Consider the following 13,034-nt stretch of genomic DNA (forward strand, 5'->3'; position numbering starts at 1 on the left):
ACTCCACCTCTGACACTGCCACACACCTTTTCTACAATTGCGTCTATCTTGTCAAAACCCAATCGAATCAAACCCTTGAAGCCCTAATCTACTTCCATAAATCCACCTCGTTTGCATCAAGTTTCGTGCCGGCAACAACGGCTAGAAGGTGGCTATCTTTGATGAGTGAGTATGCGACGAGTGCATTGTTACCAAAGTAAAGGACAAGCGATGGCCGTTAAGTTCAAATAGTTTCTAATAAAGAGAACATTTTAATAATTTTAAATAGTTTAGATAAAATAAATAAATAAAAATAATTACTATTCACTTGTACACACATAAACAATATGATAAATTTGTCCATAATAGAGTTCGTCCTTACTTGAAGTCCAACACAAAATTAAATACTACACATTAAAATATTTCTACATCGAAAAACAATAACGTGAAACATACCCAAAGTATAAAAGTATACATAGACCCATACCTCTTTAGAACTTGTTTGGTTAGATATCAAATCATATCAACACAAACTTCGACGCATAATCAACGAATAAATGTTATTAGGACACAAAATGATGCTCAATGTACGTTAAACAAATGTACTATTTTCTCTTGGCAAATTGAAGAATTTAATTTATATTCACCGAGTACAAAATATTTACGACATTCAATAAAATCTGGTCATTTTAATACGTTATTTTATTTGTTAATATAATGCAACAACGAAGTGATGGACAAAAAATGATTAGGCAAAAATTGACAACAATGTGTGGCCTATCATTAGGGTTTGGTCGCCACTCATAACCGAGTCTCTTAAAATAAGCTACACTAAAAACATTTTTTAAGAAAAGGAAAATTAAAATATATTAAAAATAAGATTTTAAATAAAATAAGTCTAAAATATTTTTTAAAATTGATAGTTTTACTTTACTTTTTAATCCCTTCAATTTAAGATAGACTTTTAGTCATTATACTCATTTTTCAATCATCTTTTTTAGTCTTCATAGTTTAAGATAAATTTTATTAGTCCCTACACTTATAATTTTATAATCATTTTAGTTCCCATTTTTAATTTTTTTTGTAACATTATATTTTATGTTAACATGATAACAGTCTTCAATTTTGTAAGAATATAAAAAAAACTCCAATAAAGTACAAAAGAAGTATGAAAAATCAAGAGTCTCAATTCAAAGAAACTTCAACAAAATAAATTTAAGATCAAATATATAAAATTGAATTAATACTCTTCACATTAAAAAAAAATACATATAAGAACTAAAGACCTATCTTAAACTATAAAAACTAAAGATGATTAAGAAAAATAATAAGTATAAGGACAAAAAAGTCTATTTTAAACTATAAAATTAAAAATAAATTAAGTAAAACTATAAGAACTTAAAAAAAATCATTTTAACCATAAAATAATAAGGGAGCTTTTATAATGCAAAAACTAATTTTAACTTATGAATAAATTTATTTCATTTTCTTATATTTTTAGTGTTTTTAAAAAAAGTTTACCTAAAAGATCCTATGCAAGAAATAACAAATCGACATAAAGGAGTAATTAAACCAAATAAAAGAAAATAGACTTCAGTAAGAAGCATTACAAGCATCAAATAAACAAGATTGAGAATACAACCATCTGCACAATTTGCAGTTCTTACATCAACCAAAAAAGACTTAAAAGGGGGGCAAAAGGAAATTTTGTTTGGAATTCAAGAAATGAGTGTGCTGATAGATGAAAGTAACCCTGACAATTCATTTTTCAAAAGAGAGTATGTAATCTAACTGATGAACCAAACACAAACTACAAACTTGCTTTGATGCTAGACACATTAGTCCTAGACTACAAATGCTTGCTTTCCAATCTTATCTTCCATAAGGATGGTATCTACCACCAGCATTGTATCCTCCTCTACTGCTTCCATAGAAGGGGCCTCCACTAGCCCCTCCATATCCACCCCCTATGTTGCCATCATAGCCACTTTGATAGGCACCAGCACCGCCAGAAGAACCACCACCTGCACCATATGCGCCATAATTCTCACTCGGTCCACCATACCCACCAAGATCATACCCTCGGCTAAAGCTTCCACCATAACGACCAGTATAGCCAAGGGATGGATCTCCTCGATACGGCGCCATCGCACCAGCATATCCTCCATATCCACCAAATTCACTTCCATAGGCACCATAAGCACTGCCCCTACCACCACCATAAGCACCGCCTGACCTATAGCCACCCCCAACTCCAAAGCTTCCACTAAATCCATCATAAGCATCTCCATATCCACCACCACCGTATGAAGACCTCGAGTCATTATAGCGCTTGGATGGTGGAGGTGCTGAGTTTGGCTTCTTTGGTTCAGCCTTCTTGATTTCCACCTACCGAAGAAAGATGACAAGGTTACTTTATTGATAAAATTTGCATTTGATGAAAACAAAAAAGAAAAACTAAGTAGCCAAAATAGTTCTCAGAAGCTTCTTGGTCTGTTGAACTAAAGACATAATTATTATGAATGAAGTAAAAAATGTTTGTGATTGGTAAGGTGTCAATCCATGATGGTAGTGCAAAAAGTTAAACTAAGAAAGACCATTTCAAAGGTTGATAGATCAGGTTAATGAGTACTCGAGGAAACATTCTTGCAGATGGCATCATGTCGTTTACCATTATAACTATACACAATCCCCACCCCCTCCCTAAAAATAGATTACAAGGTGAATTTCTAAGTAATATGTTTGAACGTCCTCTCCATATAATTTTACTTTCCAATGTAGTTTCTGCATACTATTCCAAAACAAGAGTAAAAGTTGCATGAAGCAGAATATGTGAAGTTCACTAAATTTACCAATACACCAACTCTTCCTCTATAACTACCCTTTCCCACTACTTTACCAATACACCCTCTCTCCCATTCCCAAAACCCACTATCCTTCCTCTTTGCCATGTGTCCCTTTTTAATGTAAACCTTTCAAGGTCGTAGCACATAACTGATTTGGTTAACCAATTGACCCATATTTCTGATGTGGATTATTATATGCAAACCCACTCTACTACTTAAAGCCGTATTTATCACTAAAACAGATATATATGATGTTATGAAACTATACTTAAAGCCGTATTTATCACTAAAATAGATATATATGATGTTATGAAACTATGTATCTAATATTTTTTGTATTCAGTATACAATGAATTGAATAGGAAAATCAGTATTCAGAAATCATTGCTAATTTATTATTGACAGTAAAGTACGGGTAGAAGTTATTGATGATTCGTGAGTGATATTCTTTGGACATGAAAATCAGAGCCATTAATTAATGAGGTTCTACCTAAAAGCTTAAACCTTTAGAAGAGTTGGCTTTTTTGAGAAAACAAGTTTTAGATTCTGCAATTCATGGTGCTGACAAAATCAATAAGCCAATCTTTAAAATTTTAGACATTTCAAAACAAACTTTCAGCCATGAAAATATCAAATTCATAAAATTAATCCATTGGAATTGGATGCCAATTACACGAGCCAATCCCTTTATTACACTGAATCCTACATCTACCAGATAGAATAATACAGGAACCTATTTTGAATAAAAGATTCCTCACCTGAGCTCCAGCAAATTCAATTTTGTTCCCCATGGATAGAAGATCATCAACAGCTTCTTCAGTGTCAAATGTGATAAACCCAAAGCCACGAGATCGATTGGTGGAGTGGTCCCGCATTATTTGGTGATCTTTGACTTCTCCATAGCGAGTAAAGAAGTCTCTAAATTCATCTGCACAAGTGCATCTCTTGATTAAAAACAATATCAACCAAAGCAAACTGCCATTCCCTGCAGCTATTTTATGTTTAACAAGTGATAAGTTACTTTCAAAATCAATAACTTTATAGTGTCTAACAAATAGCTAAAGTTAATTTTAAAAGAGCTTTAAAAGGAGAAACGGGATTCATAATAAAAATAGTCAATTTACTTACACCCCATCATAATAACATAACAAATCATTCACATCAGCCCAGATGTGATTTACATGTGGCCAAGTATTTCATAAGAAGAAATGTTACAGGAAAGCATGAGCATAATAGGTACAAGTACAACACAATAAGGCAGTTCTGTCCATGTACAATATCAGAGCTATCGTCTGACACATCCTAAACAGTACTCTTGTGTATATATAAAACAGCATCCGATTCTAGGATCTGAAACTTAGATAATTTTTTATGCCCATAATGTCCTCATATTTTGGAGTTTGCTCTCTCAAGGTGTTGCATAGTGTCCCCCTTATTGACACCTCAGAGTCAAGCAGCAAAAAATTAACTAACTAAAGAGGCAACCTACCTTCAGTCACATTTGAAGGAATTCCACCTACAAAAATTTTCTTTGTCCTAAAATCCTTAGAGCCAACAGCTCCCCTTGGTATCGTCCGCTTAATCTCAACCTATATATAATGATCCCAAAACCATAAGAGCCAGCAAAGTATCCATTCGCTAATCACTATAATCAAAACAGAAACAGGTAACATGACATCCTTAGATAAGACATCATCAAATTCAAGACATACTTGTTTGCCATTGATGATATGAGGATCCTCAATGACTTTATCGACCACCGAGGGATCCGCGTAAGTTATAAACCCAAATCCTCGAGGTTGCCCAGTTTTCCTGTCCTTCATGATAACTGAATCCGTTATCTCACCATATTTACCAAAGTGCTTGATAAATTGATCTACAACACAAAACACAATCCATCGGGGTAGGGTAAGTCAGAAACCAATGCACAAAACTACAAATCCACACAATTCATAGAAGGGATTATCACCCTCTAATAATTACAAATATTATAAACGAAGACAAAGCAAGCACTAACCCATTGTCGTTTCTCTCGCTAAACCACCTATAAATATCTTTCTGCAAATTATGGGTCGAGTGCGATTAGAACCAAATCTAAGAACATTATCACCATCTATTCTAAATAACAAAATTATAATTAAAAAAAAAACATTTTCTAAGAATTACAAAAGAATCGATCTTTTCTTAAGCTGGGTTTTCCCAAATGCTCCAATTAAAAAAATTTCCGAAAAAACAAAAGGAATTGAGAGAAAAAAGAGAAAGGGGAAAGTTACCCGGGACTGGCACCATCGCCGGTGAGGGGTTGAGAATTGTGGGGTTCTTCTCTGTGAGAAAATGTTGTGACAACGTCGTTGGGTTCGGCGCCGCCTACCACATGCTCGTTACCGGGAGATTCCATGGCTTATGAATTCGGAAGAGAATGCGAAAGAGAAAGAAAGAAGGGAAGAGAAACCCTAGATATTGTTTCTCGTTTATTTTTTTTTTGTAAAACCCTTTTTATTTATATTTAATGTGAGTGAGTGGCTGATGTCAGAATCGGACAAGACAATGGTCTTAGATTCCTTGAAGGACGTAATGCAATGCATTGTGGTGTTTTTATTGGGCTATAGATGTTTTATGGGCCACTTTTCTGCAATTTTTTTTTTGAATTACTACTTTTTAATTCTCTTTCTAAAAAAAATACTAACTGAATATTTTACTTTTAAAAAAAATTGACAAAAAAAATATTTGATTGATACTCTCTACAATACAATAGAAATAAATTTTCTTTAAGTGAAAAGTAGCTTTAGTATAGAAAAAAATAATAAAAATAAATTTCTTGTATATTAGAGCCATACAAAGTTAAAATAAATTTTTATTGTATATTTAATTGTATTTTATATCATTTTAATTAAAAATAATAATATTTATACACTTACTGAATTTTATTGTTATAGTTATTTTAAAAATTAAATATTAAATTAATATTAGTTAATTGAAATAATTATATATATATATATATATATATGTGTGCATGTGTGTGGATAATTTCAACTGTAATTAAGAAATTGTAATGTAATGTGGGATTACTTATATTTTGTGGCCTTTTATGTTCACTATTTGGTGCTAACCTTCTTTTTTGGAAACTACTATTTAACTTTTAAAGAAATTATTTTATCTATCTAATAAATATCATCTTTATTATTTTATAGATCAAGAAATTTTAATTAATAGATAAAAAAGAATAATAATTTTACAAAATTAACTTTGATTAATTTTCTTTATTAAAAATGATGTAATATAATATTAATTTAAAAAGAATATTATGAGAAATATTAATTAAAAAAATGCAACTAATACTATATTAAAAAATTAACATAATACTTATTTAATAACTTATTTTTTCTTTAGGCATGACATTTTTTAGGGAATAGAAAAAATATTATTGAAATATTTTTCTTAAATAAAATATTTAATTAAAATAACCTCTTTACATGTGTTGTGCCGGTATCTGTGTCATATACAACGGAAATAAAATTTTGTTGTGTAACTAAATTAACTATAGTGTCACTTTAATTAATATTAATAATAATTATTATTATAAATTTTCTAAATTTAGTGCCACAGGCATTGTAAAATTATTTATTGAATTAGTTGTTAGTTGATTAGAATATTTTGATAAATATGTACACATACAACATCTCATAAAATTTGGGACTCGGCATGATATTTCACCAGCTTTGGATGAAATAATAAATAAAACCTTATATTAAATATATTTTTGTTACTATATATAAATATTTTAAAAATATAAAGATATATCATATAAAAAAATACATAATTTAACTTTAAAAATATAACAATTTTAACAAATTTCAAAAAGATGTATAATGTTTTTCATTCATTTTACTTCTATATCATATTTTTATTAAAAAAAATATTATTATCTTAAATTAAATCTTACATGTAATTTTACCTTTATTAGAAGGAAAAAGGTATTATGTGCCTCCATAAAAAAATAATATTTTAAAAAAGTGAATAATTATTATTTTTAAAGAGGAAGTTATTTTTTACATATATATTTATCCTATTTTATCTTTAAATATAAATTAGTGAGAAAAAATAAAATAAAAACATGAAGATATGATTGTCTTTGAAAAAATGAACACTAAAAAGAATATTCTCTTTATATATTGTTACTGATTAATATGCTCACTTTTAATTTTAACTAATGTTTTATCTTGTATATTGCACAAGTTAAATTATGATTTCTATATAATTCTAATTCATAATAAATAAATACTTTTAAGTATATAATTTATATTTTAAATTTATAATAAATAATTTAAATTATGATATATATTTTAATGATTAAATCGAATGTGATTAAGTGAACTACATAGATGTAAACATAAAAAATAATAATAATTTTAGATAATTAAGAATTGTATTTTTTGCCTAAATATGAAAATGTATGAAATGTAATCTTTGAAGAGGGAAGAAAAAGTATTGAAAATCCTTGATAGAAAGTGTAAGGAGAGTTTTCTTGTCAAGGTAAGGGATTTTAAATTAATGTATGAAAATAAATTACTTTATAATTTGAGTTTTAGTCTATGTTTCTTATATTGATAAAGAAGTAACATACAATAATTAAAATAATAACACTTTATAATCATATCAGAATTATATTGAATTATTAAAAAGGAGACATGATAATATGTAATAATTTAATTTATTTACTAAAATAAAATAAGATAATATATAAAAATTCCAACTATGGATCAATTTGATGAAGTATATAAGTTAGCAAGTTATAAATGAATTGATAAATCATTAATTGAATTGCATTAACTAATTTAAATAATAATAAAATAATAAGTACATGTATAAAATATAATTTTATTTTATAATAAATAAATATTGTAACCTATAGGTAAGTGCTCCTAGTTCTAGATGGAGGAGCAAAGAGTTAAACTTATATCAGGTTTTATTGGTTTTAGATCCTACTAGTAATGTTAAATGTGTGAAAAGTCTCATTTGAAAGATTTTGGAATGCGAGACACTTAAATGGACAACCTTTGGTAGACCATTAAAATTTATAATTTGAGTCTTTCGTCTACTGATTTGCCTAAGAGCATCTACAATGGGAGTTGCTTATAAGCAACTCTTAACCACTTTAAATGGGTCCCACTGTACCACGTCACTCATAAGCAACTCATACTATATTTTTACAACTTTTACTCCAATGGAAATTGCTTATAAGCACCTCAACTTTTTTACAACTCATATTACACTTTTTGACACCTCAATTTTTTTACAACTCATATTTCAATAATAATAAAAATTACATAATAAAAAATATATAAAAAAAATTTAATAAAAAAAAATACAAAAAATTACAATCATAAAAATAAATTTATTAATAAAAAGAAATACCAAAAATTACAATAATAAAAAAAATTACATAATAAAGAGAAATTACATAATAAAAAGAAATACCCAAAATTACAACAAAATTAAATATAAAAATTAAATACACACTAATTTTCGTTATTATGATGTCCAAATCGTTCCCAAATATGTTCCACCAAGTCGTGTTGTAGTTGTCGGTGTTGCTGTCTATCACGAAGATGTGCCCTCCTTTGTAAGTATGTTGCAGCAAAAATAGGATGAGGACCAATAGATATATAGGTAGTTGAGACTTCGTTACCATCATTATCATAATCAAAATTAATATTGTACGTGTGTCTTTCATCTTCAACTATCATGTTATGTAGTATGATGCATGCATACATGATATTCTTCAATGTATCAACACGCCAAGCACGTGCCGGTCCACGCACAATTGCAAATCGAGATTGCACATCTTTTCTTGCCGATTCTTGTCGTTCGGCAAATAATTTTTTCTTTTCTCCTTGTGGCATAGGGATGGTCTTCACAAATGTAGCCCACTCAGGATAAATATCATCAGCAAGATAATAACCTATATTATATTGGGTTCTATTTACTATGTATTGTACAGCAGGAGCTTGTCCTGACAAAACGTCATTAAACACATTCGAAGCATTCAACACATTAATGTCATTATTTGAACCTACGGTACCAAAAAAAGCATGCCAAATCCACAAGTCTTGTGAAGCTACAGCTTCAAGCATAATTGTGGGTTTGCCATGATCACCTCGACAAAATTGTCCTTTCCAAGCAACTGAACAATTTTTCCATTCCCAATGCATACAATCAATAGACCCTAACATACCTGGAAAGCCACGTGCATTCCCCATTTGAAGAAGTCGTTCAACATCTTCATTGTTAGGCCTCCTAAGGTATTCAGCTCCGAATATGTTGCACACACCGGATACAAATCTCTCTAAGCATTCCACAGCAGTGCTTTCACCAATTCGAACGTAATCATCTGTACTATCAGCACTTGATCCATATGCTAATATACGAATTGCAGCTGTGCATTTTTGTAATGGTGAAAGACCCTTCTTTCGAGTTGCATCAACCCTCATCTTGAAATAATCATCATAATGACCAAGGGCTTCTACAATTCTAAGGAACACGTGCCTTTGCATTCGAAATCGTCGTCGAAAATGAGCATCTGTGTAAACTGAATTCTCAGAGAAGTAATCATTGAACAATCGATTGTGCCCTTCTTCACGACATCGATCAATCATCAATCTTTTTTTCCTTCGACGAGTAGTGTTGTCTTCAAGTACCAATCTCATTATACGTTCGTCAGTGTTGTCTTGAAGTTCCTCATCTATAACTTGCTCAAACAAAGCATCAAACTCTCTCTCAGAATCCATTTTGAGAATGAGATGCAAGAAATGTGAATCAATTATATAGTATGTTAAAAAACGGCTAGTTTACAACGGCTAGTTTATAACGGCTAGTTTATAACGGCTAGTTTATAACGACTAGTTTATAACGACTAGTTTACAACGGCTAGTTTATAACGGCTAGTGTACAACGGCTAGTTTACAACGGCTAGTTTATAACGGCTAGTTTACAACGGCTAGTTTGTAACGGCTAGTTTACAACGGTTAGTTTACAACGGCTAGTTTATAAAAAATTAAATTCAATTACAATAAAACTAGTCTAATTTGCATAAATTAAAATTACAATAATATTTAATCTCCTAATTTGCGCCTAATAAAATTACAAGCCAATTCATGATCTTTGAGCTGCTTCTCAATCATTCCAGATGTGTCCTTCATGAGAATTTCATACATTGCACTAAAGTTAGCTGCTTCCTTCGCTTTAGCCAATTTCTTAACTGCAGCACTTCTTTCTAACATTGCTTTTGTCATGTTATCCAACTCCTCTTTGTTGGAAGATGTTTCGCCAACCTTTCCTTTACTTTTTCTCTTCGCTGCTTTTTGACCTATTGAACGAGACATTGGTGTTGTTGGGTCATATTCTTCACAATCATTGGCTGCATCTGTGTTAGAAGACGTTGAGTATTGCCCAGATTTAGAAATCTTTGATCGTTTGGAAGAGCTCTCCATTGATTCAGATTTCCATTTTGGTCATCTCTTAATAATAGCCATGCATGCTCAAAATTGAATTTTTCACCTACATCTTGCGAGTAAATTTTATATGCATTTGCCATGATGTCTTTTTCTGAGTTGTCACTTTTTTTTTATCACGAGCTTGTTTATAACATCCGACAAATAATTGAACAGCTTTATTGATTCGAAACCAACGACTTTTTAACTGACCTGGATTTCTTACTGGAAATTGATTGCGATTGTTGTTGTAATTCTCCTTGATTCTAATCCAGAAACTATTTCCAGTTTGATCAACTCCAACAATTGGATCCTTCGAAATGTTGAACCATGATTGAATAAGTAAATTATCCTCTTCAACAGAAAAACTTACACGTGATTTTTTTTTAGTAGATATTTCTTCTCCTTGTTGCCTTCCAACATCAAGTGTGATGTTCTCTAGCCTTACTTGAGACTCGGATACGGAACCAATTGGTGAACCTGTTTCAAAAAAATTTGAAGGCCTAAAAATTATATTGGGATTGATTAGTATCGGTGGTGGATACATAAAAAAATGGGGATTTGGAAAATTATTATTGGTTGAATGTGGTGGTGGTGGTGGATACATAAAAAAATGGGGATTTGGAGAATTATCATTGGTTGAATGTGGTGGTGGTGGTGGGTATGTAAAAAATTGAGGATTTTGAGAATTTTCATCGGAAGGGGTTGGAGGTGGTGGTTGGTTTTGTAAAAAATTAAAATAACTTTGAAAATTAAATTAATTGGGATCCATGTGGTAGAATATAAAAAAAATTACAAATGAACAAAAAAAATAATTTTTTTTGGATGCGAATAGTAAACGTGAATAGTAAAAATTTTGAAATAAATTGTAAACTTGGATAATGAAATGCAAATTAACCGAACAATAGAGTGCAAATGAACTACACAATGTGAAAAATAGAGTGCAAATGAACTATACAATGTGAAAAATAGAGTGTAAATGAATTGAAAATTGGACATCAATTTATATATAAATGTCCAACGGCTCTTTAACGTCTCTCCAACGGCTTTTAACGTCTCTCCAACGGCTTTTAACGTCTCTCCAACGGCTTTCAACGTCTCTCCAACGTCTCTTTTTTCTTATTTTCGTTTATCAAAGTCTCTCACTCTCCCTTCATTCTTTGCACTCTCCCTCCCTACACTTTCCCTTCACTCTCTGCACTCTCCCGTCACTCACTCTCCCTTCACTCTTTCTTCACGGGGTTGCGTACGGGGTCGCGCACGGGGGCGGTGGCTTCTGGCGGTCGCGCACGGGGGGCGGTGGCTTCTGGCACGCGAGGCGGAGGGGTCGCGCACGGGGGGCGGAGGGGTTTGGCCGGTTGCCGCGCGGGGCGTAGAGGACTTGCCGGAGACACGCGACCGGTGATGCGCAACCGATGATGCTCGAACGGCCACTGGCGACACGGGCCGGCGTTGCCAAACTTCCCCGGACGAACAAATAGGACGTGAACATGGTTTTTTCTGTTTTTCTTTTTCATAAATGTGGTCCACGTAGATAAATTTCAACCAATGAAATTTTTCTTGTCCGTGCTAAGGACTGTTGCTTGTACAAGCAATTGACAAAAAAATTTAAGAAACTCAGCTGCCATGTAGGATAAGTCTAACGGGGTTTTTGTAGGATAAGTCTAACGGGGTTTTTTATAAGGAACGTTGCTTAAGAATAAGGAACCCATTAAGCACCCTCCATTGGAGGTGCTCTAAGAGATTTGGCAGACTTTGGAACACGAGACAATGTTGTAGCAGCATCCTTTAGATAAAACTTTGGGAATTAACAACCTTTAGCAGATTTCACAAGTTAAATCACAATTTAAATTGCACTAATGGTAATGCAACTACTGCACTAACCTAATGAGGAGATAAATATTTAACGTGATCATGAAAGAATGATAGCATACATTTCTAAATTTACACAACTAGACATAGTTAACCAAATTGTAAGTTTGAAAATCATACATTAGTTATTGCAAGTGAGGACCTTGTTCGTGTCAGCCTGGAAAGTGAGAGCAGTGATAGGTATGAATCATTGTTCCAGTGATAAGCCACAAGTCTAATATGTGTTCTGTGGATTAATCCTTCTCCTCCCTTCTCGCTTATAATATGGAGTTTCATCAATGGTTCTTCTCACATAGTCTACAAATGGTTGAGGTGTTCGGGGAGACATGTCATTTACAACAGATGGGGTGCTTCTATCAGGAGTTGTAGGCGCTGCAATGCTTGTAGTTGTAGCAACTGAAGAACTTGTTTGCTGAGATCTCTCTGGTCTGTCCAAGAAACGTGTGAAGATGGCGACTGATAAAATCAACAGCAGAAAGCACCCCAGGATGCTAGCCCAGAAGGCTCTGTTTATGGTTAAGCTGGATGGTGCTGTTTCCTCAGGTTCATGGTTGATGTCAATTTCTGCACTCTGGCCTGTAAAACAGAGAAAGGAAAGATTAAACTTGTGATCCTCCAACTTTAAAAACAATTTATAAACTGATGATGGAAATCAAGTCATATTAAGCTTCGGGAATATGTAACCATTAGCAGGGAGTGTGATGATGATTCTGTCTTTGAACCTCTTCGCTTTCAGCAGTTTGACCTGGAGATATGGACGAGAAAGATAAGTACGATTCGTACGAATATATTTTAAATCCAAAATCAGAAGATTTAGTGCATTTCTAGTAATGGGATCAGTTCACTG

General features: G+C 32.2%; 4 protein-coding genes across 6 annotated transcripts in view; all 4 read right to left on the reverse strand.

The window, feature by feature from the left end:
- Positions 1–1,546: 1,546 nt before the first annotated feature.
- Positions 1,547–5,311, reverse strand: LOC114916420 (uncharacterized). The gene is made up of 6 exons (XM_029273067.2): positions 5,099–5,311; positions 4,843–4,883; positions 4,538–4,701; positions 4,315–4,414; positions 3,584–3,753; positions 1,547–2,367 (listed from the first exon to the last, which is right to left on the reverse strand). Exons 1-6 carry the CDS (start codon positions 5,221–5,223, stop codon positions 1,852–1,854), a joined length of 1,116 nt encoding a protein of 371 aa, XP_029128900.1. The 5' UTR covers positions 5,224–5,311; the 3' UTR covers positions 1,547–1,851.
- A 2,474-nt stretch (positions 5,312–7,785) lies between these two features.
- On the reverse strand, positions 7,786–11,962 carry LOC109793646 (uncharacterized). The gene is made up of 2 exons (XM_083067769.1): positions 10,529–11,962; positions 7,786–10,248 (listed from the first exon to the last, which is right to left on the reverse strand). Exon 2 carries the CDS (start codon positions 9,611–9,613, stop codon positions 8,345–8,347), a length of 1,269 nt encoding a protein of 422 aa, XP_082923895.1. The 5' UTR covers positions 9,614–10,248; positions 10,529–11,962; the 3' UTR covers positions 7,786–8,344.
- LOC114916429 (uncharacterized) lies at positions 9,938–10,315 on the reverse strand. The gene has a single exon (XM_029273098.2). It carries the CDS (start codon positions 10,313–10,315, stop codon positions 9,938–9,940), a length of 378 nt encoding a protein of 125 aa, XP_029128931.2.
- A 126-nt stretch (positions 11,963–12,088) lies between the features above and the next one.
- Positions 12,089–13,034, reverse strand: part of EMB3012 (embryo defective 3012) — a 39,577-nt gene continuing 38,631 nt past the window's right edge. For all 3 annotated transcript variants that reach the window (XM_029273065.2, XM_029273064.2, XM_083067768.1), the window contains 2 exons: positions 12,872–12,932; positions 12,089–12,763 (listed from right to left, as the gene is read on the reverse strand). In XM_029273065.2, coding sequence (XP_029128898.2) covers positions 12,402–12,763; positions 12,872–12,932 — 423 coding nt within the window. In that variant the 3' untranslated portion in view covers positions 12,089–12,401. The remainder of the gene's footprint in view (positions 12,764–12,871; positions 12,933–13,034) is intronic.

Source organism: Cajanus cajan, chromosome 2 (genome assembly GCF_000230855.2).
Source record: "Cajanus cajan strain Asha chromosome 2, NIPB_CcT2T_4, whole genome shotgun sequence".
Lineage (NCBI taxonomy): Eukaryota > Viridiplantae > Streptophyta > Magnoliopsida > Fabales > Fabaceae > Cajanus > Cajanus cajan.